The 26042-nt window shown below is 42.1% G+C and overlaps 1 protein-coding gene and 1 long non-coding RNA gene across 2 annotated transcripts in view; one reads left to right on the top strand and one right to left on the bottom strand.

The window, feature by feature from the left end:
• Nucleotides 1-1158, bottom strand: part of Slamf7 (SLAM family member 7) — a 17213-nt gene extending 16055 nt beyond the window's left edge. Inside the window, exon 1 of the mRNA XM_046428982.1 lies at nt 1034-1158. Within this exon, the coding sequence (XP_046284938.1) occupies nt 1034-1088 (55 nt within the window). The 5' untranslated portion in view covers nt 1089-1158. The remainder of the gene's footprint in view (nt 1-1033) is intronic.
• The window catches only part of LOC124082540 (uncharacterized), a 27942-nt gene extending 1900 nt beyond the window's left edge, over nt 1-26042 (top strand). Inside the window, exon 2 of the long non-coding RNA XR_006848421.2 lies at nt 14600-26042. This is a non-coding gene — a long non-coding RNA (uncharacterized LOC124082540). The remainder of the gene's footprint in view (nt 1-14599) is intronic.

The following is a 26042-nucleotide window of genomic DNA, read 5'->3' as shown; positions in this document are numbered from 1 at the left end:
CATGACAGATTTTCACACTTGCACCTTGCTGTGCACAGTTCAGGTTTCAGGTGGACACCTGGGGCTTTTCAGAGCCCTGGTATTCCTTCCCCCATCTCAAATGCTTCAAGTTCCATTTCTGGTCACCATTTCCGTTCAGGGAGTGATTTTTAGAGTAAACCTATTCCAGATCACCCGCTTAGGACCAGGTGCTTCCTAACAGTACAAAGTTCTGATGAATTCAAGGAGGGGTAAGAGTCTGTAGATGTGGACCACTTAGTGGCCAGCTAATGGGGAGGAAAGGATTGGAGGTGCTGTCTGTGGGGTTTGGGGCAAGTTAGTTCAGGTGGGCTTGGGGTACGCATAATGAACAGCTGTACTAAGTGCTCAGAAGGAAAGCACTTAGTATAGTGGTACCCCATGAATCTGATGACAGGAGAAAGATTTCTCACTTGCGAGACTCCTAATTAGAACAATAAAGATACTAAAATCTTCCCAGACTATCATACCTGTGAATAAAAATCCTCAGTCCTCCATGTGATTAGAGTGTCTACAGTAAGAGTTGTTTTTCTAAGGACAGATGGATTGGATTGCGTGGGTTAAGAGAGAAAATCCAACTGGTTCTTCCATTGATATCATTGTTATGCATATATCATTAAAATACAGTTAAAATACATTTCAGCAAATATGCTTATAAATAAATATACGATTGCATCATTGCACTTTTCAAGTTGCCCTCTCAGGGAGTGAGGACTAGACAATCAAGACTGAATTCATACAGAATCTGTAGTAGAACATAGGTCTTCTTATACCCAGAACCACTTCTTTTAGTCCTTTCTTTTCTGGCACAGTCAAAAGGTAGTTGGTCCCCAAGACCATTCCTTTTCCTTTCCCTATTGTCCCTTCCTACCCAGAGACCAGAGGCTGGTTAAAAAAAAAAGCAATGCTAGATAAGGAGGCAAAACCTTCTAATTTGAGCCAGAGCTTCAAAGTGGAACCAGGAACCTGAAGCTACATCTCAGGATAAGGAAGATAGTCGGGAGAATGGACTCACCTGTGAGCTGGCTGAGGAGACAGATGAAGAGGAGGCATGCTGGTGAACCTGCCATATGGTTCTCTGAGTGTTAGTCACTAAAGTGAAACCTCTTCTCTCTAACAGGGCTCACCTCTTTTAAATATAGGAGGTCACATCCTATTGACAGGATGACTCATCTCAGCAAATAGTAAAGGAGGGAAAAGTAACCTGAACCGAAAGATGGTGAAACTATCTTCTGTTGCAGATCATAAATCATAGATTTAGATTAGGAATTGATCAAAACCATAAGGCCTGCCCCCCCCTTTTTTGCTGTACAGTACCACCTTTCAGAGCTTAAAAACAAGAAATAGAAGGTTAGATGGGGAACAAATAGGTGGCACTCTAGAAAATAATATTTATTGGGCTTTCCTAAGTGCCTGGAGCTATGCTGAAAGTCCTTGCTTTCTTTTACTCATTCCTTCTAAGAACTTGATGAGCTACTTCTGTAGATCCTATTTTACACACAAGAAACCAAAGGCTTAGGGTATATTACAGCAAAATCAAAGGTTCTTTTAAGCAAAAGAGACCATTGTGAAAATAAAAAGGCAAATCAGAGTGGGAGAAGATATTTGCCATGCGTACATCCCATGAGCATCTTATAATATCTAAAGATATCCTACAAGCCAATAAAATTTAGGCAGACAATTTAATGTTCAGTAAGATGGTAGATCCAATTACAACAACATCAATAATCCCACTAAGTGTAAATAGACAGACTATTCCCATTAAAAGGCAAAGATTGTTACAGTGGATTTTAAAAAAACCAAACTCAAACTATTCTGTCTGTAAGAGGCACACTTTAAAGATACAGATGGGTCAAAAGTAAACAGATGAATAAAGATATACCATTCAGCCACTAGACTTAAAAAGGTTGGAGTGGATCTATTAATATGAGATAAAATTAATTTTAGAGAAAAGAGAAAAAGAGGGATATTTTTAATGGCAAAGGGATCAATTTGTTAGGACGACATGATAATTATAAGAATACTGCTTGTGATGCTTTGATATAATAATAAGAAATATACATATATTTGTTGCAATATGTGATGGAATCAGGGACACTACAGGTCAATTGGGCAGGCAGTGAAGAAACCACACACACACACACAATTCCTTTTCCAGGGTTCAAGATGGCTCTGCAGCCTCAAGAATCAAGCTCCCATGCTGGAGGGCAAGGAGAGCCAGGTAGGCAAGAGGCAAGAGAGAGAGGGCATGCCCTGAATCCTGGTATTTATTGGGGAAAAAGACATTTGATAGAAAGTGCTGGGTTTTTGTTCTTGCGACTAAAAGGCTCAGGGGTCACTCCAGTTAAACTGGGCTAACTGGGCTGCACAAAATAACCACACAAGAGACACAATACCTTTTTCTTTGGGGGTCACTGTGACAGCTCCTCTGACCTTAAGGGTCTGCAGAAAGAGAGAGAGCGAGAGCACGCACTGACCCCTTTTATTGGAGAGAAGCTATTCAAATGAGGCAAGGGGTCAGGTTTCAGGGGGCTGAGTATCTTCATGATGTCCACTGTCAGCAGGTTGACTGACACCTGGGTAGTCCATACCCAAGGGCACAGTAAGAGAAGGGGACACACACAAGGCACTTCCATGGAAGATTCTATCCTAAACAGGGCAAGGGGTTATATTACAAAGGAACAGGTGAGCATAGTTTCACCCATGGGGCTGTAGCAAGACACACCCATGCACGAGACACCGACCCTCGCACCCAAGAAGGGTGCCACATTTCTGTGACTGAGAGCCTCAGCAACCAGCCAGGGAGTGTAACTCAGTCACGTGTAAGGTTGGCCTCCCACAAGAAAGTACCACCCAAATAATGCAGGGGTTGGGTTTCAGAGAGAGGAGTGTTGCTTGATGATGCGTTGTGGTCAGCAGTTTGACTGATATCTTGGAAAGTCACACCCATCACAGGCGCTGTGTGGGATCACAGGCAGAGTGAGAGAAACAGCACAGTTTACTTTTCCCTCCTTTGCTAGTTACTGAGATGAGTCATTCTGACTGTCATCAGGCAGCAATGTCAGTCCAGTTCCCTCCTATGCTCAAATGCACATAGCTGGCACATGGATGGCTTGCGACATATATTTATCCTAAAAACCTTTTAATTGCTTGGATGTTAGGAGAACGTTTTGTTTTAAGGAGATAACCCTTGATGGGCTCTGAGCTAGTTTTGGAATGGGAGCTATACACTATCCCCTTTCAGAAACTCAAAAACAGGTAATAGTAGGTTAGATGGAGGACCAGAAAGAATAGTCCATAATCAGAAAATTGGAACTTTCAGCACTATCTCCCGTTCTCTGAGAGGGAAGAGAGGCTGGAGATTGAATTAATCATTGATCATGCTTATTGATGAAGTATACAAAAACATCCCCCAACTATGGGGTACAGAGAGCTTTGGAATGGTGAACACATCCATGTGCTGGGAGGGTAGCACACCTTACTTCCACATGGACAGAAATCTTGTACTTAGGAACCTTCTGGACCCTTTCCTCAGTTCTTCTTCATCGGGTTACTCATCTGTATTCTTTGTAACATCGTTTACAATAAATTGGTAAATGTTTCCCTGAGTTCTGTGGAACCCCCAGGAGTTCCCAGGAATGTGAGAATGAGCAGATATTATAAAAATTTGTCAGCATGACCCATCATATTGAATAATTGCAAAACAACATGTGATCATCTGGATGATATGATAAAATCTTTGATAAAATTCAATACTTACTGTTATGATTTGGATCTGGAATCTCCCACAAAGGCTCTTGTTCTATCAAATTATGCTATGTCCGTGTACAAACTCCTGGAATGAGTTGCACTTATATTTATAATTATAATGCACTAATTAAAATAATAATAACAATAGAAGGGCAAGTAGAGTAGAGCAAGCAGTAGGGGGAAGGAGGAGGAGAGGGAAAAGGAACATTTAGAGATAATAAAAAGTCAGGAACAAAGACAAGAATTTCTCCAGTCACTGATAGTATTCATTAATCAATGAGTTACTTATTAAATAATGGCCAAAGCAACAAGACAAGAAAAGTAAATAAGAGGTATATGGATTAGAAAAGGAGAGACATTTTCCTTATTTTTTAGATCACATGTTGATGATGTAGAAGATCCAAAGGAATCTATAAATTATGAGAATCATTGAGAGCATGACCAAGGATTCCAACAAGAAACTGTTAATCATAACTTGGCTCATAGGTTGACACTTGTTTGTTAGTCTTGACATAGTGCATTTAAGAGCCAGGGAGGTATTTTTTTACAAGGTTATATAATATTTCATTAAAAAAGTCAGGACAGGAACCCAAATACTCTGACTTTAAAACCAGTGGCATTTACATCATGAAGTGTCTCCCATTTTTTTGGTACCATAGTTGTATAAATGTGGCAATGATAGAAAGAAGAGGTTTTAAAGTTGCTTTTATTCCTGAAATTCCTGGCAAACAAAAAGAAGATGGAGAAGAGCTATTCTGTAGAAACTGCCCTGGAAATAATTTTGGAGCGGATATTTTATTCTTAAACAGTTTCCCTCTTGTGTTTCATGTCATACTCTTCCTTGTTCCTGGAAAGAACCATGCAAAGGTTTTTGAGAAGATATGGAGAGCAACTGTCATGAGATGGGAAGGTGCCTGGATGGGGTAGAATGAGATCAGTAAAAAATCCTGGGGTTGCCCCATCAAATAACGTGTGAGAGGAACCAAAAGAGAAAGCCTATGCTGACATAGGAAGTAAATTGCTTTATTCCCCTTGAGAAATTCCGGCAGCCCTTTATTTACATACATTCTAAACAGTTACTACGAGATATTTTAAAATTTCAAACAGTTAATACTAGAAAAATGTGAAGTGAACAGTTCATGGCCCTCAAATCAACCATTTATGAAGCAAGGAGTTTTAAAAAGCAAATCTGGGAATCGAACTCACTGATGACCGTAGGGCTCTAGTTAAAATATTTTTTTCTGTGGTGTTATTTCTGATATTCTTTCAATATAGTTTCTCATGAGCCAGAAAGATGACTTTAACAACATTATAAAAATCAGCAATTTTTGAGACTACTTATAAGAAAGATCTCTGAGAAATCCAGCTTTACATAAGGAACTGGCTTCTGCTCAGCTTCCCCCTCTCCTGGAGGTAAACATGACCTTTAACCCATACTCCTCATGGGGTGTGTCTTTAATTAGAACAGGCCCAAGTTCTGGACGGGTAGGAGTACCAGTGTGGAGGACACAGCCCATAGGGTTCTTTTCCCCCTGAAGTGGAGGAATGGGGTTTTCTTTCGCAGAAGAAGATCCTGGGGTCTAGATCTCAGGTGGGATGAATACATAGGTAATCTCTGAAGTGCATAGGCTGACAGTTCCCCACAGCCTTGGGGAGTGAGCATTGGGAATGAAGAGCCATATAGAAATGTCCTTTTGTTATTGGTTGGAGCACCCCCTTTACCAAGGAGATCCCCAATGTCTCTAACTAGAAGACAAATGTGGACTCTCAAAGGTTATACATGAAGACTTGCAGGCACATTTTTGATCTGAATGTCTTGCCTGGTCTTGGTGGTGATGTTTCTGTTGACTGGGAACCAGCTTTCTACTGTTGTATCAAACTGAGATATTGCCAAGGAAGTGATGATCCTGTAGTCAATAGGTTTGCTGGGCACCTCTGCAGCATGGATGCTGTGCTGCTGTGGAATGCATATCGGTGTTTGGGCCCACCTGGGAACATTGGTGGTATCTCTTTCTGGAAGCATCAATAAGTGAATGAAGAGCAGTTAGTTGCCTTTGGATGGGGGGATAGGCTTCAATTCCAATCAAACTGGATGTTTCAAAGACCCTTCAAACTCAAATGTGTTTAAAATTGAACTCATTTTTAGCATGTATGATGCCCTGGGTTCAATCCCAGTATATTCCTCCTCCAGCCTGCCAGCAGTGTGAACTTTACTCCATCTATAGACCTAGAGGTTTCTCTCCCGTCTTTGTAGAAGCATCAGACCTTACACCAAGCCTCAGTGAATAAGAAAAGCAGGAGCAAGATCTCATCATAAATGTTTGGGAGGAGGATCACTGCAGGTCAAGAGCTCAAGATCAGCCTGGGCAACATGGGAGACCCAGTCGAAAGAAAGATGGAGAAAGAAAGGAGGAAAGAAGGGAAGGAAGGAAGAAGAGAAAGCCATGTTCAGTGGCTCATGCCTGTAATCCCAGCGACTCAGGAGGCTGAGGCAGGAAGATCGCAAGTTTCAGCCTGAATAAAAAGCCCTGTCTCCAAATTTTAAACCATTTTAAAGGGGGCTGGGGATATAGCTTGGTGGTAAAGTGCCCCTGAGTTCAATCCCCAATACTGCAAAAAGAAAAAGAAGGGGGGAAAGAATCATCGACCTTTTTGTTACCACAGACATAATTCTACATGTTTATTTGGTTCTTGGAAAATGTCTGTACTTCCTTCTGCCCCCATGAGACGACAAGCTTCGGGGAAGGAAAGGACCTTGTCTGCCATTTTATCTTCAGGGTCTAGAAGCGCTTGGCACACGGTAGCTGCTCCACAAAATTTGAATAAATAGAGCAGTTAGTCTATCTAAAGGCAAAGAGACAGGTGTTGAAGATACGATGATTCAGAGCGGAGGCAGGGTTCCCAGGGTATGGTGTAGTGCGCTTGGGTTTAAGAAAAGGGACAGTTGATGAGATCACAGGCAGCTCTTAGAGCCGATCCCGATGACTGTGAACTGGAGGTAAACCAAGTGTGATTCCCACCCCCCGGGAAGAAACTCTAACTAACTAACGCAGACCTTTAACAAGGGCAAAGAAAGCTTGGTGAAAGCCAGCTGTGTGTCCATGGCAGGTTGCCTGGGGTAAGGAGGCAAAGCAGAGAACCAGCGTGTGGGAGGACCAGTAGGCAGACACGATGGGTCCCGCCCTGTAGTGTCCCTGTGTCCCCACACTGCACTTGGCTGGCCTCTTCTGGCCATGGGGATCCTTGGCTTCCAGAAGGGGTCAAGGCCACTGTTTCTCGGTGCCAGGTGTCAGAGTCAGCAAAAGTAAATTGCTTTGAAGAAAATAAAAACTTATCAGAAGCACTGGGCAGTGGATCACTCCCTCTTTCTGGGACACTTTGGACCAGGAGACTCCATTCTCTCTCTGGTGCTTTCCCTGCTAAGGCTTCTCATTCTCTGAGGCTGGCCGCTGCCTAGTCTCTCTTCCTTATATTGAACTGCCCCTGGGTTTCGGTGCTTAGACTTCATGGTGACTTTCTCTAGCTTGATTTCTTAGGTGATCTCATTCAGTCTTTTGGTTTGACCGTTTCCCTCCTATTTCCAGGCCTGTCTTTTCTGAACTCAAGTCTTGTCCCTTCAGCTACCCACTCCCATCTCCAGTCGGCTATTTAACAGGCATCTGAAATTTCACATGGGCCCAGACTCTTGTTGGCCTACCCTCTACCTCCTCTCCCACCTGCCTTGTTCATCTCATTGAACTGCAGCTTTAATCATTCCGTGTTTCAGGCCAGAAAATTATGATGATCCTTGACTGCACTTTCCCACGCCCTGTATCCCCCCCGTCAGCAAATTCTCTAGGCGCTAAGATTTGAATACGGACAGTGTGTTAACCAGCTCTTTTGTCCCTGTGATCCAAACACCTGACAAGGACAACTTGAGGTGTTAGGGTCTGTAAACAAGTCTGGATGGCGCCTGGCAAAATGCCAGAGGGAGTGGTTTGTGAAGTAACACCAGAAAGCCATTAAGTGTGGAGATTCCTTTTTGGTTGACTGATGTATCTAGTTTATGCTAATTAAGATAAGCTGTGTGGAATGTATAAATACCGCTCCTGTCCTACAATAAACTCAAGTTGTTCGTCACCCCCCCCCCCCCCCCGGGTTATTTTGCTGCAGCCTGACTTCGGCATTGAGGAGAGAAAGCTCATTTGGTCTCCCAGTTTCAGAGGTGCAGCCCATGGCTGGTGGATGCTCTGGGAACAAGGGGAGGCAGAACCTCAGGGCAAGAGGGTGTGGGAGAGTAGCACTGCGCCACTCAAGGTGGCCAGGAGGCCAAGAGGAAGGGGAAGGGACCCACCTCCTCTACCTGCCTACAGTTACCATCCAGTTAGTCCACTCAAACTAGGATAGACTAGTTAGGTGACAGCTCTCATAATCTAACCATTTTATCTCTGGATCATCTATACTAGCACAGGAGAATGTGGGGGACATCTCATATCCAAACCATAACAGCTAGTATCCATCAAAGGTCCATGTGTTAAAGCTTTGGTCTCCAAAGTGGTGTCACTGGGAGGTGCTGTGGACCTTTAGGAAGTGAGGTCTATGGGAGCTCCTTCAGTCATTGGGGACAAGCTCTCAAAGGGAATTGTGGGACCCTCATCACTTCATTTCTCTGTTCTTCCTGGTTGATGATATGAGCAATTTACTCTACCACAAAGTCCCTGCCATTGCTATCTGGTTCCCTATCTAGAGGCCCAGAGTAAAAAGGCCACCCAATCTTGGACTGGAACCTCAAGAACTATATAAAATCTTTTCTCTTTATAAGTTAATTTCTCAGGTATTTCATTATAGTAACACAAAGCTGACTTAAACACTCTGCCTTGGAAGAAATAAGTCACTTCTGCCACCTTTGCCACTACCATCTCTTACCCGTACTATTGCAACAGCCACCTAATTTCCTTGCTTCTACCTTAGTCCCCTATAATCTATCACAGGCTACCAGGGTGATACTTTTAACATATTAGATCATGGTAGTCTCTGTTTTACCACTTGTCTCCCATATCACTTAGAATAAAATGCAAAGTCCTTCCCAGGGTCTCCAAATCCCCACATGATGGTTATTGGTTACCATTTGGGGGTGGGGTGCCAGGGATTGAACTCAGGGACACTTGCCCACTGAGCCACCTCCCCAGCCCGATTTTGTATTTTATTTAGAAACAGGGTCTCACTGAGTTGCTTAGCACCTCACTTGTGCTGATGCTGGCTTTGAACTCACAATCCTCCTGCCTCAGCCTCTCAAACTGCTGGGATTACAGGCATGTGCCACCATAGCCAGCTGGTTGCCAGTCTTATGTCAACTCCTATCACACTCTCCTGAGCCTGTTGTACACTTCTCACTGTTTTTGAATCCCAAACACACTTCGACCTCAAGACTTTTGCACTAGAGAAAAACACTCCCCACCCCAGATACACAAATGACTGTCTCTTCTTTAAGAGCTACTATCACCTATTAAATAGTACTTCTTGTCTTATTTATAAATCATGGTTCCCTGAACTTTGGCTCTCTCCCTTTCTCCTGCCTTATTTTTCCCCGTAAGATCAACCATGATACAATCTAAGAAGTATCAAAAGTCCTTACTTTGCTCACTGCGCTCTCTCCTACAAATAGAACAGTGCCTGTACATTATAGCGCATATGTCAAATTAATGAATAAGTGTCCTGAGAAATAAAAGTTGATTATGAGAGATAACCAGCATTTCCTTCTTTCTATTTGGAGAAGAAACTTGGGAGCATATGAGGGTGGGAGTCCATCGCCTGTGAGATTGACATAGTGGAGAGCGGAATGTGGAGGTGGTGATCCAGAAACCAAAAAGAGATATGAAAACATTAGAAAGAATAGAATGCTTGTATATTTTGGGGAGGGGAATTTTGCATCACTTCAAAACAAGAAACTGTTGCTTATTTTAAGACATGACAGTGTTGTTACAAGGAACTTATTTTTAAAGATAGCATTTCAATGTATTTTTGAAACACATATAATTAGAGTATTATTATAGTAAATTTGTACTGTTTTAACAGAATACCTGAGTCTGGGTGATTTATAAGATCTATTTCTTATAGTTCTAGAGACTGGAGAGGTCCAAGATTGAGATTTGGAGAGGGACTCCACGTTTTTTTTTTTTTTTTTTGCATTATCCCATGGTGAAATCAGAAAGGAAGGGAAAGAAGGATGGAGAGAAGAGGAGAGAGAAATTCATTCTTTTATCAGGAATCTACCCCCATGATAATGGTATTAATCCATTCATGGATCACCTCTTAAAGATTCTACCTATCAACACTGTTGCGTTGAGGATTAATTGAATAACCCATAAACTACAGGAGACACAGTCAAGCCACAGAAATAGGTTACACAAAAGAGGTTGAGCACAATAGTCATCTTCTCATGGATGACATTTTTTTTACTCATTTACCATATCTAATCTTACTTTTTAAAATAAGTGAGTATGACATTAAAATATAAAATAGAGAACTTTAAGTTTTAAGCTAAAAATACAGGAACATTTGGATATCTGACTCACATATTTTAATTAGTAACCAAATTTTGAGATTATCTTGAATAAAATGTTTTTTTCTAACTCATTCCATAATCTTTTTATTAGCATTAAAACAGCCTGGGCAATGCATGTACCTTTAATAATTTGATACTGTGGACTTTGTAGAAACCAGCTGCAGACCGGATAAGATTGTTATTTCCTTATCTGCTGGTGGATTCCCTACCTCACTGCCACCGAGTGCGCGATCCTGTTGACAACACGTTACACTAAAACCGCTAAGCCCAGGGCCTGTGGCTCTCCTTGTCCTCTGTGGGCTTTGGTTCCTCTCCTTCCCACTCACAGGACTGGACCTGTCAAATGAATGTCCTTTCCAGCTTATCTGGCTGTGTGTCTATAACTGTGCCTTCCTGAAACTGTCCCCAGTTTCTGTAAGCTGCTTGTTTGCGGGCAGAGGTGACAGATTCACCACAGATGTCACCTCTCTATCGTCACTCTTGTTTCCACGTTCCTTCTGTATGGGTTCTATCAACTATGCAGCGTATCTTTCAGGGAAGGGAGTTCTGGGAAAGAGAGTGTGTCCGTTTATGTGTCCATGAAGTGCCCACACACATCCCTCTGGAACTCAAAGATCTACCTGAAATTTTATGTCCCCCTCTGCTCCTCACGTGACACCAATGCGCCTTGTGTCACCACTGTATGGTGAGTTTAGAACATAGTTGAAAGACGCTTGTCCATCTTCAGAACAAGGTGGGGGACACACACATAATGCAGTAATTCCAATGCAGATGGCAGAAGCAGCGAGGGGTAAGGACCAGGGGATTTTTAGAGCACAGAGAAGTTCTAATGTAGTGTCTGACACTACAAGCTACTTTACTTCTATGATTCATAATTTCTTCATCTATAAAATTAGAATAAAACTGTCTCATCTTGCTGACCTCATAGATCATTGTGGGGGCGAAACAGTAGAAGGGAAGTGGAAGCACTCTGTAACCCTCAAGAGCAGACTGCAACAAGACCTTGATTCCAAGGCACATGAGGTGGCCCTGGGAGGAGCTGTCCTGTCATAGCTGCCCTGTGTAGGGCCCCCTGAGACTACTTTTGGTTTGGGGGTTTACCCAGATATCTAGAGCTCAGAGCTGGGCTTAGCTCAATGTCACAGCTTCTGGGATGCAAAAATGTAGAATAGAAAATAGCACAGAGGAGGCTTGGGTACCCCAGGTCTATGTCTGCACCAGTAGAAACCACCAACCCCACCCCAAAGGATGGGAAAGTTGAGTGTCTTCAGGCAGGGTTGACGCTAGCCTCCCTCCCTGCTGGTGTTCTGTTCCTGTATCTCAGAGCATGCTTATTCTCTGGGCCTAAACTCCATCCCTCCTGCTTTAACATATGATCATTTCATACTTGATCAGAGGACACAATAATTACAAGCTTTTTCTGAAATCTCTTCATTCAACTCCTTTAATGGGGCACAAGTCAGGAGTGATGAAAGAAAGGTCCAAAGTGCTCATTGTCACCCATGGAGCAAGGACAGTCCATATTCTTCACTACTCTGCATAATCCTCCTCTTTGTCCCTATCCTCAGTTCCAGTCCCTGACTGAATGGCTAATGGCTTTCTCCCACTGCAAAAAAAAAAAAAGCCATCTGGTCACTTCATGCGGGCCACCACACTTCTAACGCCCCCAATCTCACATACTCCAACCCCTTGCTGCCCTCTGCTGGCACAGGTGTGCCTTGAGCCAAGCTTGGGTGAGAGTGGTTCACGGAGGTTCGTGGGGGGCTGGCAGAGGTGTTTGTAGGGCAACAGAGCCAATATATTCACTATGATATGATGCCCAGATATATTCACAAGGTTCACACCACCAATTGGAAACTCTTACATTATATTCCTAAAATGTAAGCATTTCTCAAAAAAGAGAGTGCTTAGTTGAATCTTGACATTTTGTCAATTGCTTAGCAGCTATGCAAATTAGTATAAACAGATTTAGAAAGCATTTTGGCAGTCAGTTGTAGAAATTAAGGATGATTTTGATATGAAACACTACATTATGATCCAAGAAGACAGACTTGGTTGGCACATTAAGCTGAAAAAATGATGTCATATTAATGCTAAGAATGGAAAACATGTTGGAGAACTTGCCATCACATGCTCCTGACAAGCTGTGACCAGTTCTGATCTCATATCAGCAGACAGTAGTGACCTCGTGACTAAATTAAGCAAGTGCATGTAGAAGTACACTTAGTAGAAACCACAAAAAGAATATGCAGGAGTTAAAAGTTAATGAGTGTTCAGAAAAATCCAGTCTTAGAAGAGACACAAATCTTATTCATAGTATCCTCTGAGTGGTCACCTTGCAGAACTCCCGAGAAGGGGAGCTTATGGCCTTCTGGAAGTTGCTGGGTAGAACTGACTCTCAGAAAGGACTCAATATTTTAGCAGCTGATGTAACCTCAAACACTCACTTCCAATATCCCACTTAATGATGTATTTTTGCAAGTTTTTGTCTGACACAGACCTTACCTCCCAACTCTCCCCTCCTCTTGGTGTGCCCACTCCCCACCCGCAACTAGCTATCACAGTACCTCTTTCTGATCCTCCCCTAAGTGTCACATCTGCTCTACCACTCATTTTTCTCATTCCCAAATCTGCCAGTAAGGATAGGAGGTGAAGCGGGGTTTTGTGACTCTAATGTTCTCAATGAATGTGCCCTGTCACTGGGGTTCTGCATTACCCCTTACAGGTGTGACATCTAATCTTGAACAATGCATTTTGTCTGTTAACTGAGATGGTAATGTCTGTGAGATAAAGCATAGTGTTTAGAAAAACATGCTAGGTGGTCTGAAGTAGGGTACAAACTGCTGCAAGAAGTAAGATATAAGGCCAGAAGTCAAGAACAGAGCAAATGGGAGGTGACATGCTTACTGGGACATGCAAGAAATTTACTTCCTAAGAATGTAACAGCATAGTCAAAGTTATAAAGAGGCCTACTAAAAACAGGAGCAAAGGAGGGAGACCAAGAGAATAGTGAAATAACTGTGAATGCAAAGTAACCCCTCACAGTACGTTACCACCACCACAGAAAAGCAGGGAGTTACTATTTTAGCATGGTAATCTGGGGGGCCTGTGGTCAAGCATTCAGTTTCCACCAAGGACCAGGAGCAGGCTAAGAACTGTCTCTCAAAGGAGGAGAAGTTGTCTGAAGATGATGTCAGGACCTAGCTCCAAAATCCCAAGGGCCTCCATCGCAATGGAGCCTATCAAAGCCCTAATCAGCATCCCTTTCTGCCACAGACATCTGAAATACCATTGGGTCTTATGAGTCATATGGTCCAACTGGCAGAGCAGTGTGCACAGCAGTCTGGGTCTGTTGCAAAACCTTCTCCTTTTCTGGGCCCCACTCAAAACTAGCCACTTTTTGAGTCACATAACAGGCAAGCCAGAAAAAAAACAACAACACACATTTAGATAATGAAGAATGCACTGCCTCCAAAATCCAAATAGGACCACTAGGCATTGTGCCTCCTTCTTGGGCTGGATGAAGCACATATCCTTCACTTTAGAGAAGGGCTATATTGGCATGCCCCACATTGCTGAAATTTCACTGAGGTAAGAGGCCCTAGAATTTTAGTTGGCTTTAATCCCCATCCACTGACATACAAATGCTTCACCAACAAGTTCACACTTGGTCCAGTCAACGTAATATCATCAAAGTAATTGACCAGTGTGATATCTTGTTCAAGATGTCTGTGAACTAAGTTATGACACAGGGGTAGAAAGTTAACATATCCCTGAGGCAAGTCAGTGAAAGTGTATTGCTGGCCTTGTTAAGCAAAATAAATTACTTCTTGTGGGCCTTTATGATGAAGGATGGAGAAAAAGGCATTTCCTAGTCATTAGCTGCCTGCCAGGTAAGTTATTCAAGCAAGGTGTTTTAGTCACCTTATTCACCACTGTAGACCTGACCAGAGGAGGAAAGTTTGTTTAAGGGCTCATGGTTTCAGAGGTCTCAGTCCATAGACAGTAGGCTCCATTCCTTGGGGCTTGAGGTGAGTCTGAACATCATGGCAGAAGAGTGTGGCAGAGGGAGGCAGCTCACATAGTGATCAGAAAGCAGAAAGAGAAACTTCACTTTCCAGATACAAATATAAACCCAAAGCTGTGGTCAGTTCCCACCTCATCAAGCCACACCCTACCACTTCAGTTACCAGTTAATCCCTACCAGAGGATTAATTCACTGATTGGGTTAAGATTCTCACAACCCAATCATTTCTCTTCTGAACCTTCCTGCATTGTCTCACACAGGAGCTTTTGAAGGACACCACATCTAAACCATAACACAAGGAGACTACAGCTGGTATAGTAATTGCAATTGGAGTCACTACCTGATTAAGCTTATGATAATCAATCATCATTCTCCAAAATCCATCGATCTTCTGCACAGACCAAACAGGAGAGTTAATGGGCATGTGGTAAGAAATATCAACGCTGCATCTTTCTAGTTCTAGATTGTGCCACTAATTTCTGTAATTTCTCCAGGGACATACTTTACTTATAATTTACTATTTTTCAGATAAAGGCAGCTCTAATAACTCTCTTTTGGCCTTTTCCACCTTAATAGCTCTCACTCCACAGGGTAGGAAACCAATGTGGAAGTTCTTCCAAGTGCTGAGTATATGTATACCAAATATACATTCTGAGACTGGGGAAAGAGACATAGGATGGATTCAGGAACATACTGGACCCACTGTGAGTGGACCTTGGCTAAAATTCCATTGACCTGCTGATTACCATAAGACTCTACTTTGATCTCCTAGAATTATTTCCTTTTTACCAATGTACAGTTAAAGACCATAGGCCATTTTGGGAAAGGATGGGAGAAAGATCAACATTAAAATTTTTGGGTTCTTCCTCAAGGGGTTTTGGATCCATAAACTAGCTCAAGTCTGGGATCAGTTTGAGGGTTTGTGATTCTCTATTCTTATGATTCAAGGTAAACTTTTGTATATTTACCTTGGAATTTTTCTGCTTATCTAAGTTGAGTAGGAATTTAGTAGGTCTCCCATCTTTATAACTTTTGGGACCACCATGATTAATCAGTCCCATAAATCTACATGAGTCAGACCATTCTGTTCATTGCTTCTCCTCTGTCATCCACTATGGTGAGTCTCTCACTTTGCCTTTAGAAGTTGAATGCCACCACTTGGCCCCTGACATTCCTGGATCCAGTTATAACTGATCACATTTAAGTTTTTCAATTGAGTGACTGTGGTTCCCACCGTAAGGTCTGGCATACAGAGAAGAACAATGATAGAGCTCTTCCAGGTTGCTGGTGCTCCCCTCACAAATCTGTTTATTAAAGTGGTGGTGAAGGGCACACCTTCTAGACCCTTCCCATGTGGACATGAAGGTCTTACATGGCAACCCTACTTCAGCATTCCAATCTCTCTATTCTCAGTCATAGTAGGCCATCTTTTGATTCACCTTTTGACAATGAGCCAAATAAACTATAGGTACCTTTAACATTGTGAGTTGCTACATTAAACCCAGAATGTCTGCTTCATGGGTCCAGATCAATAAATTCAATCCTGGTCTACTTTTATGTCCTTTCATCATTATTTCACATCCTTAAAATCCTTTCCCATACATGTTCCCATGAATTCTGCTTGTATAAATTAGAAAACTCAAGAAGTTCCTTCAGAGAATAGCACTTTGTGGGCAACACTATGCACTTCACCTCTAGGGGACCTGCCAACACTTGAGTCTGGTTATGAGTCTACAGGTAAAAGGTGGGTGGTGAGGTTGAGTCCTCAGGCGTATCAGCATTGTCTTGCATTGTGTCATGAAAGGTCATTACTGTTTCCATAGACATTGTAAGATTAGTTCTCTCAGGGAGAAGTGGAGAGGCCAACCCCACAAGGGGTAGTGGTGGGGATGCTCCTGCCACTGAGATGAGGAGGCCACTTCTTCTGGCAAAAATAAAACCATCAGAGTGCAGGGGTTCAGTGTCTCTAGCATTATTAAGGCCCTCCCACATATCTCTGTCTTAATTTACAGAATCCCATTGTTTTTCAATCAATCAGTGCCCTCAGCCCTTGAGGCTGAGAGTGAACTTGTGTCATAATTCAGCCAATTGTAGGAAAAGGACTTTTGTCTGGTTTTAGGCAACTTTAACCCTAAGAGAAGAAGATTCTCCTTCAGGGTGTATGTGTATGTGAGTGTGTGTGTGTGTGTGTGTGCATGTGTGTGTGTGTGTGTGTGTGTGATTATAAAAGAGGATTTATCAGACTGGTTTATAGGATCAAAAGCTGCATAGCCCCACAAAGGCTGTTTACACACTGGAGAGCCAGAGGAATCAGTAGCTCCTCAACCCAAGAACCTGATGCCTCAGGAATAGGGGGGGCCAATAATGTGGGCAAAGTCCCAAGACCAAAGACCTGGAAGCTCCCTGGAGAATTGCTGGTGGGATTACATTATGTCCACAGGCCTTGGGGGCAGTGACAGATGCACTGGCTCCAGAATATAGCTTGCATCCACTGAGGCTTCCTCATGTCTTTCACTTTATGTTCCATCTGGGCCTGCAGCTTATTGGATAGTGCTCCTTACATTCAGGGTGGGTTTCCCCTTTCATTTGCTGTCTCATGCCAATCATCTTTGAAAACATCCTCACAGATACAGCCAGAAGTCTCTTTTTAAAAATTTGTTCTAATTAGTAAAACATGACAGTAGAATGTATTTCAATTCATTGTACATATATGGAGCATAACTTTTCATTTCTCTGTACATGATGTACAGTCACACCATTCATGCAATCATACACGTGCCTAGGATAATGATATCCATCTCATTCCACCATCTTCACTACTCCCATGCGCCCTCCCCTCTTCTCACTCCCTTTTGCCCTATCCAAAGTTTCTCCATTCTTCCCATGCCCTCAAACCCCCATTATGGATCAGTATCCACTTATCAGAGAAAACATTTGGTCTTTGATTTTTGTGACTGGCTTACTTCGCTTAGCATGATATTCTCCAACTCCATCCATTTACCTGTAAATGCCATAATTTTATTTTCTTTTAATGCTGAGTAACATTCCATTGTGTATGTATACCACAGTTTCTTTCCATTCATCTGTTGAAGGGCATCAAGGTTGGTTCCATAGTTTAGCTATTGTGAACTGAGCTGCTATAAACATTGTTGTGGCTGTGTCACTGTAGTATGCTGATTTTAAGTCTTTTGGGTATAGACCAAGGAATGGGATAGCTGGGTCAAATGGTGGATCCATTCCAAGTTTTATAAGGAATCTTCATACTGGTTTCCATACTGGCTGCACCAATTTGCAGTCCCACCAGCAATGTATGAGTATACCTTTTCCCTCCACATCCTTGACAACACTTAACTATTGCTTGTATTCTTGATAGTTGTCATTCTGACTGGGGTGAGATAAAATCTTAGAGTTGTTTTGATTTGCATTTCTCTAATTGCTAGCAATGTTGAACATTTTTTCATATGTTTGTTGTTGATCAATTGTATTTCTGAAGTCTGTTATGTTCCTTGGTCCATTTATTGATTGGGTTATTTGTTGTTTGGTGTTAAGTTTTTTGAGTTCTTTGTATATCCTGGAGATTAGTGCTCTCTCTGGTGTGTGTAAGGAAAAGATTTTTCTCCCACTCTTTAGGCTTTCTCTTCACACTATTGATTTTTTCCTTTGCTGAGAAGAAGTTTTTAGTTTAAATTCATTCCATTTATTGATTCTTGATTTTATTTCTTGCACTTTAGGAATCTTGTTAAGGGAGTCAGGACCTAATCCAATATTATGGGAGGTCATCCTTGCACTTGATTTGAGTTACCTCCCTGGCTGGGCGAGAGGCGCTTAGGCACATCTTGTGTCCAGAGCTTTCCCCACCCTTCTCAGGTCCGAGGGCTTGTCCATGTGGATGCGTGTCTTGCCAATACCCTGAAGACCCAATCATCGCCCATGACCTTGGGACACTGCCCCCCTTAATCTTCATTGGATGGGATTTTCCCCAGAATTTTTTGTTCCCCCATAAAAGTCCACTCCCTGGCGTGTTCTCTCTCTCTCGCTAGCCTCTTCAGTAAACCTCGATACCATAATAGGTGGCTGGAGGCTGGAGCTAGGAGAAGCCGTCCTGGAGCTGGTTTAAAGGTAATTAGAATCTTGTCTCTTTAATTCAAAACTCCCTAGAGATTTCTCAACGTTTTGAACCTTCATTCATGAAGCCGGTGCTGATTGCGGGCTAAACAACATGATAAAGAATTGGACCTACTTTTTCTTCTATTAGGTGCAGGGTCTCTGACCTAATTCCTTGGTTCCTGATCCACTTTGAGTTGAGTTTTGTGCATGGTGAGAGTTAGAGATTTAATTTTGTTTTGCTGCATATGAATTTCCAGTTTCTCCAGCACCATTTGTTGAAGAGGCTATCTTTTTTTCCAATGTATGATTTTGGCACCTTTCTCTAGTATGAGTTAAGTGTATTTATGTGGGTTTGCATCTGTGTTTTCTATTCTATACCATTGGTCTACAAGTCTACTTTGGTGCCAATACCATGCCATTTTTGTAACTATAGTTCTGTAGTATAATTTAAATTCTGGTATTGTGATACCTCTTGTTTCACTCTTCTGACTAAGGATTGCTTTGGCTATTGTGGGTCTTATTCTCCAAAATAAATTTTATGTTTTCTTTTTCTATTTATATGAGAAATATTGTTGGGATTTTAATTGGAATTGCATTAAATCTGTAAAACACTTTTGGAAGTATGGCCATTTTGACAATATTAAGTCTTCCTATCCAAGAACATGGGAGATCTTTCCATCTTCTAAGGTCTTCTAATTTCTTTCTTAGTGTTCAGTAGTTTTCATTGTAGAGGCCTTTCACCTCTTTTGCTAGATTGATGCCCAAATGTTTTATTTTCTTTGAGGCTACTGTGAATGGGGGTTTTGCTAATTTCTCTTCATTTGATTCATCACTGATGTATAGGGGTGCAATTAATTTATAGGTGTTAATTTTATATCCTGCTACTTTGCTGAATTTATTTATAAGTTTTAGAAATATTGAAGTATTTTGGGTCTTCTAAATATAGAATCATGTCATTAGCAAATAGGGATAGTTTGAGTTCTTCTTTTTCTATTTGTATTCATTTAATTTCTTTCTTTTCTGTCTAATTGCTCTGGCTAGAGTTTCCAGAACCATGTTGAATAGAAGTGGTGAAAGAGGGCATCCCTGTCTTGTTCCAGTTTTCAGAGGGAATGCTTTCAGTTTTTCTCCATTTAGAATGATTCTGGCCTTGGATTTAGCTTTTACCATGTTGAGATATGTTCCTCCTATCCCGAGTTTTTCTAGTGTTCTGAACGTGAAGGGGTGCTGTATTTTGTCAAATGCTTTTTCTGCATATATTGAGATATTATATCATTCTTATTTTTAAGTCTATTGATGTGATGGATTACATTTACTGATTTCTGTGTATTGAACCAACCTTGCATTCTTGGAATGAACCCCACTTGATCATGGTGCAATATCTTTTTAATATGTTTCTGTATGTGATTTGCCAGTATTTTATTATGAATTTTTGCATCTATATTCATCAGGGATATTGGTCTGAAGTTTTCTTTCCTTGATGTGTCTTTGCCTTGTTTTGGTGTCAGGAGGACACTAGCTTCCTAGAATTTGTTTGGAAGGGTTCCCTCCTTTTCTATTTCATGGAATCATTTTAAGAGGGTTGGTGTTAGTTCTTCTGTGAAGGTCTGGTAGAACTCAGCTGAGAATCCATCTGGTCCTGGGCTTTTCTTTCTTGGTAAGCTTTTGATGGTTTCTTCAATTTCATTGCTTGAAATTGATCTTTTTAAAATTTCTATGTCTTCCTGATTCAATTTGAGTCTGTCATATGTTTCTAGAAATTTGTCTATGTCTTCAAGATTTTCTATTTTATTAGAGTATAAATTTTCAAAATAGGTTCTGTTGGTCATCTGTATATAGGTAGTGTCTATTGTGATATTTCTTTTTCATTGCGAATTTCAGTAATTTGCATTTTCTCTCTTTCTCTTCATAAGAGTGGCTAAGCATGTTGCAACATATGACTAAATTAGTCAGGGTCACTCTAGGTAAATTGGGTTGGCACTGAATAGAGAAAACACAGAGACAGAGAAAATACCTTTTTCTTGGGGTTCACTGATGGCTCCTTGGCCCCAGCTCACACAAGGGAAGCAAGAGAGGTGACAAAAGAGAGTGAGAGCAACCTGAAGCCCTATTTATTGAGGGGAAGACACTTAAGAAAATTACACCCAAATGTGGCAAGGGACTGGTGTTTCAGTCTCATTGGGTGATGCCCACTCCCAGAGCTTCAATCTCCTGCCGAGTGAAGGTGAGGTCCACCTGCTCTCATGCTGCAAGTGGAAGCCAGTCCCACACCTCCGTCCCTTAAGTCTAAGGGTCCATGCATGCTTACTCCTATGTGGCAGCTCCTGACATAAGCGTTTATCAATTTTATTGATTCTTTTCAAGGAACCAACTTTTTGTTTTGTTGATTTTTTGGATTGCTTCTTTTGTTTCAATTTCATTGACTTCAGCTTGATTTTAATTATATTCTGTCTTCTACTGCTTTTGGTGTTGATTTGTTCTTCTTTTTCTAGGCCTTTGAGATGTAGTCTTAGTTTATTTATTTGTTGACTTTCTATTTTTTTAATGAATGAGCTCAATGCAATGAACTTTCCTCTTAGACTGTCTTCATAGCATCCCGCAGATTTTGATATGTTGTATTTCTATTCTCATTTACCTCTAAGTATTTTTTTTTAAATTTCATCCCTGATTTTTTCTGCTATCCATTTGCCATTCAATAGCATATAATTTAGTCTTCAGGTGATAGAGTGGCTTCTATTTTTTATTGTATCATTGATTTCTAATTTTATTCCTTACAATCTGATAGGATGCAAGATATTGTTTATTTATTTATTTTTATTTATTTTCTAAGACTTGCTTTATGGATAAGATATGGTCTATTTTAGAGAAGGCTCCATGTGCTGCTGAGAAGAAAGTGTATTCAGTAATTTCAAAATCTCTGTCTCTTTATTGAAGTAATTTTTTACTTCCTCTTTTTTCTCTTTGATTTCACTTCCTATACTACCCTTTACTTAACAGATCAGTCTGATTCTGTGCATTCTACACTCCTTCTCTGATATTACTTCCACTGTAGTGTCAATGGATTCTGTTATTGGAGTACCTTGGTTGTTTGGGGTGATTTGCTCTCTTGCCTTGTAGGGCATGATGTAACATGGGGCATGTTGCATCAGAAAAGAGGAAACTTAACTTGCTGGCTGCTACCCGCTTCCCAGTCCTGGGGCCACATATGGCTAAGAGAGCACCTAGCGATTAGCCAGAGGCATTGCCGTGGGTTATGATGAAGAATCGGACCACCTCTAGGATAGGCTCAGAACCCCTCTGCCCTCACATACATTACTGCCTGTAGGATGGGTGTAGATGTAAATTCTCCCCATCCTGCTGACCTTCATCCTGATTGACTCCTGTACATTATATTAGCTGTGTATGTTTTCTCATTAAACGAGATCCTGCTTTGACAGTTCTCCCTGGCACGTCTGATTGTCCTCCATGGAGGGAGGGCTGGGTGTGGGCGGCCAGTAGACCTTTACCTTTCTTGGCCTGTCCTGGTTGGGGCATGCTCCCCCAATCTCTCCCACAGGTCTGGAGGGAAGGGGGGAGGCTAAAAACCCCGACATCTGGGGCCCCACGCGGGACACGAAGAACTCAGTTTATCAAGAGTGAGAGTATCAAGCGAGTTTTCCGAGGTAAGGGTATCCCTGGAAAGATGGGGCAATCTCACACTAGGCATAACGACCCAGCTCTTATGCTCAAAAGCCGAGGTTTAGAGATCTTGGATGTGCAGGCCAAAAAGGTCTGGGAAACCTTGACACTTGTGGGGTCCTGGTAGATGGCTGAGGGGGAGGAGGAGGGAGAGGTTTGCCAGAGGGAGCCAGGCCGGCCTGTGGGAGCCCCAGGTGTTTCTTCTCGTGGCCTGCTGCAGGCCCCACTGGCGCCTGGGCGTCTGCATCCCCCGTTCTGTCCCACTCCACCCCTGGGCTTTGGGCCACCTGGGACCGCACAGAACAGTTGGTGAGGAAGAGGGAAGTTAACCTGGGAGAGGACCCCCCTCTGAGGGACTGCCTGTTTCTCTCCTGGCCCCTCAAGACCCTTTTATCTGCCCTCAAAACACCTACTCCTCCTACCACCAATCCTTGGCCTGGTCCCCTAAATTCCACACTAACTTCCCCTGTCCCGGAACACTTGGTAGACAGGATGGGGAATGGCCTCCGCCATATTGTCATCCCTCCCCCTCACAGAAATTCTCCGCCCTCTTACAAAAAAAACCAAACAAACAAACAAAAAAAACACCTCAAAAAAAGACCATCTCAGAGGATGGGCCTAATTCGCCCTGGGCTGAAACCATCTTCCAGGGTCTGGAAAGATCAAAGTCCACCTAAGATGCCCTGCCCCCAGTGTAAAAAGGGATTTCATTTGGCAAAAGGATTGTAAGTCCAAATTTGATATTGGGGGGAAGCCTTTAAACTAGTAATGGGGTGCCCTCCAGCCCCGTCACCCAAAGGAGGCGCCCCGCCTAGACACCGGCCTAGGGCCCACTGGCCCAGGCCAGGGCGAGCTGAGCCAGGCCTGGTGGGTGCTGTGTGGGCGGGGCCAAGCAGAGTCCCAGGCTGCCACTGCTTGAGCCAGAGCTCTGACCTGCCCGCCCGACCTGGAGGCACAGTCTCATAGGCTCTTGCTCCCTGTGCGGCCCAGTGGCAGCTTGGTGGCAGCTCGAGTCCGGGACACTCCCCCAAGGCCATCTGAGGTTGCCGGGGGATGGCGATAGGGAGAGAGAATGGCCTTCCAGCGCCACCTGAGAAAAACAGTTTCCTTCAAATTGGCAAAATAATAAAATGAAAAATTTGAACATTTTAGCTTTGGGTGGAAGCATAAAAATTTGCCAGCAAGGAGCCAGTGGGGACTCAGAGGGCTACCAAGGATCTTGCCACCTTCCTCGAGAGGGTGGAAAAGAGCCTCCAAAGGAAATTCCCCCCAGGGGCCCCTTCAGGATTGGCCCTGCTTTATACAAAAAAAAGGGGGGGGACTACACGCCATTCTCATGCCTCCTGAGCTTTATAAATGCAGGGTTAGCAACATCTCAAATCCATAGCAGCTGATATCCAGAACTCCAATTTAGCTATCCTTACATCTGACATCCTTACATCTTACATCCTTACATCTGACAATGGTTCTCCCACACCTGGAGGCTAATGGATAGATATGTTAATGAGCACCATTGAGGCCTATTTCAAATGTAAAAATACCCTGAGGCTTACTTGTGGGAATACCTTCAAACCCATATGTAAGTTACAGGAAGAAGGATGGGATATCAGAAGCAGAGTCAAACCCAGGTGGTAGCCAGGATGCTTTTTTCAATATCTATTTTAAGTAGATTTTGCCTTATGCTCTTCCCAAAACCACACATATACTCCAAAGCTGGCACACCAAAATGGTTTTTCTGCTATTATGCCCTCTCCCACATCATGGAGTTCTGTTTTATTTTTTGAGCTCATGATTTTGATCCTACAGACCTAGGTTAATGTTTTTCTGATCAGTTCTATTTTTTGATCAACTGTGGAGTTTTTAAACATTGCAATGGAGATTTCACCTGTGAAAAGCTACAAGGCCTTTACTATTGTGTTATATGTGCACACTTGTGTTATGCGTTGAATGTCTGTATGTGTGTATGTCCATATGTCATACCCATGATAGAAAATTGGCAGATATATGAGGAGCACTCATGAAAAATTTTAAAAAATGGATGCAAATATCTTTTATTCATGTGATTTAAACAGTTCAATTTAAATTGGGTAAACAGATGAAAGTAAAGATGTATTTAAAATTAAGCTTACAAGTTTTTCTAGGTGTTCAAAAAAAACTAATAAAATGTTGAGGTCTATGAAATAATCTACCTAAATTCAGAAATTTACAAAGATTGTTTCAAAATGTGAACAAAAAATGGAGGTTAACAGATGGAAAGAAGAAATTAGAAGATTCTAGATATAAAACTCATATTTAATAGAAGAAAAAAAAGTGTTCCTAAATAAAGAAAATCTTTATGTGATAAATAAGAGTTTAAGTAAGTGATAAAGAAGGTCTATGTAAGTTTGTTCTTACAATCAGTCATATGTTAAAAGGACAAAGATTTCTTAAAACATTAGTTTACCCATAACATTGTGTTTTATTAAGTTTTGTTTCTTGTTTCTAGAGCAAGTAATCTTTAAAAAAAAATTAAACAGCTGGTTAAACAAGAACTGTTATTTTAGAGAATTGTGCTGTGTTATTTCTTTAAAAGCTAAATTTGGTTAATATAAAAACATCAGTGTAATTGTGGTGCTATTAATGTGTTCATATCTTCCAGGTATACAAGTCTGTAAGGTAGAAGCTTTAAAAGAGCATTATATCAAGCGGGTGTTCTAAAGTTGTACGGTAATTTTAGGCTTAAGAGAAAAACATATTGGAGATTTATTTATATCATTGATGTTCTATAACTGGACCTGTTATCAATAGGATGTGTAAAGTTTTATGTTACTTTTTACACTGAGGTATGATTTTTTAATTGTAAAAATGAAAAGACCATTCTGGACACTTTGCCTGGTTGTGACCAGACTCCTCATTGTCTCCCTCATGGCATTCATCGTGGCCACGGGGATGGGAACTGGACTTGCTGGCCTCTATACTTCTTTACAGATGTGCAATAAGCTTTCTCAGCAGATGATAGATGGTATGCACCACGTGCCAACACTATCTTAGACCTGCAATCTCAACTCATTCCTTGGCTACAGTAGTACTCCAAAACCATCGTGGCCTGGACCTACTTACCGCTTGAGAAGGGGAACTATGCCTGCTCCTACAGGAGGAGTGCTGCTTCTATGCCAATCGCTCTGGTATCATCCAAGACGAGATCAAGAGACTACAAGAAGACCTTAAAACCTGTTGGAATGAACTGCAATCTAGCTTTCTATGGACTGGGCTAAAATGGTGGGTGGCTCCCTTATCGAGCCAGAGCTGTTCAACTGATGGTTGTCTGGCAGCAACAAGATACTGACAAGATATCTTACAAGATACTGACTGGGAACCCTATGAGGTTGGTCATGGCCCCTACCAGGACATACAGGTGTAAGCCGGGAGCAGAAAGGTTTCCTTCATAGGTGATAGACATTTCCCGTCCTTAAAGCTTCCCATTGGGTCTGCCAACCCTGCCTGAAGAGCCAGAGTGGTAGTCAATGACAGGTAAGATCCCCAGAGGGGGACAACCTAAGACAGGCACACTCTCGAGTAAGGCAAACACCTGCTAATAAAACAAAACGAGGGAGATGTAGGGCATGATGTAACGTGGGGCATGTTGCATCAGAAAAGAGGAAACTTAACTTGCTGGCTGCTACCCGCTTCCCAGTCCTGGAGCCACATGTGGCTAAGAGAGCACCTAGCGATTAGCCAGAGGCATTGCCGTGGGTTGCGATGAAGAATCAGACCACCTCTAGGATAGGCTCAGAACTCCTCTGCCCTCACATACATTATTGCCTGTAGGGTGGGTGTAGATGTAAATTCTCCCCATCCTGCTGACCTTTATCCTGATTGACTCCTGTACATTATATTAGCTGTGTATGTTTTCTCATTAAACGAGATCCTGCTTTGACA

This window comes from Marmota monax, unplaced genomic scaffold, assembly GCF_021218885.2.
Source record: "Marmota monax isolate L192 unplaced genomic scaffold, Marmota_monax_Labrador192_F-V1.1 WCK01_AAM20220418_F8-fsc00145, whole genome shotgun sequence".
Lineage (NCBI taxonomy): Eukaryota > Metazoa > Chordata > Mammalia > Rodentia > Sciuridae > Marmota > Marmota monax.
The sequence above is the reverse complement of the archived record's forward strand: the minus strand, read 5'-3'. Positions and strand labels throughout refer to the sequence as shown.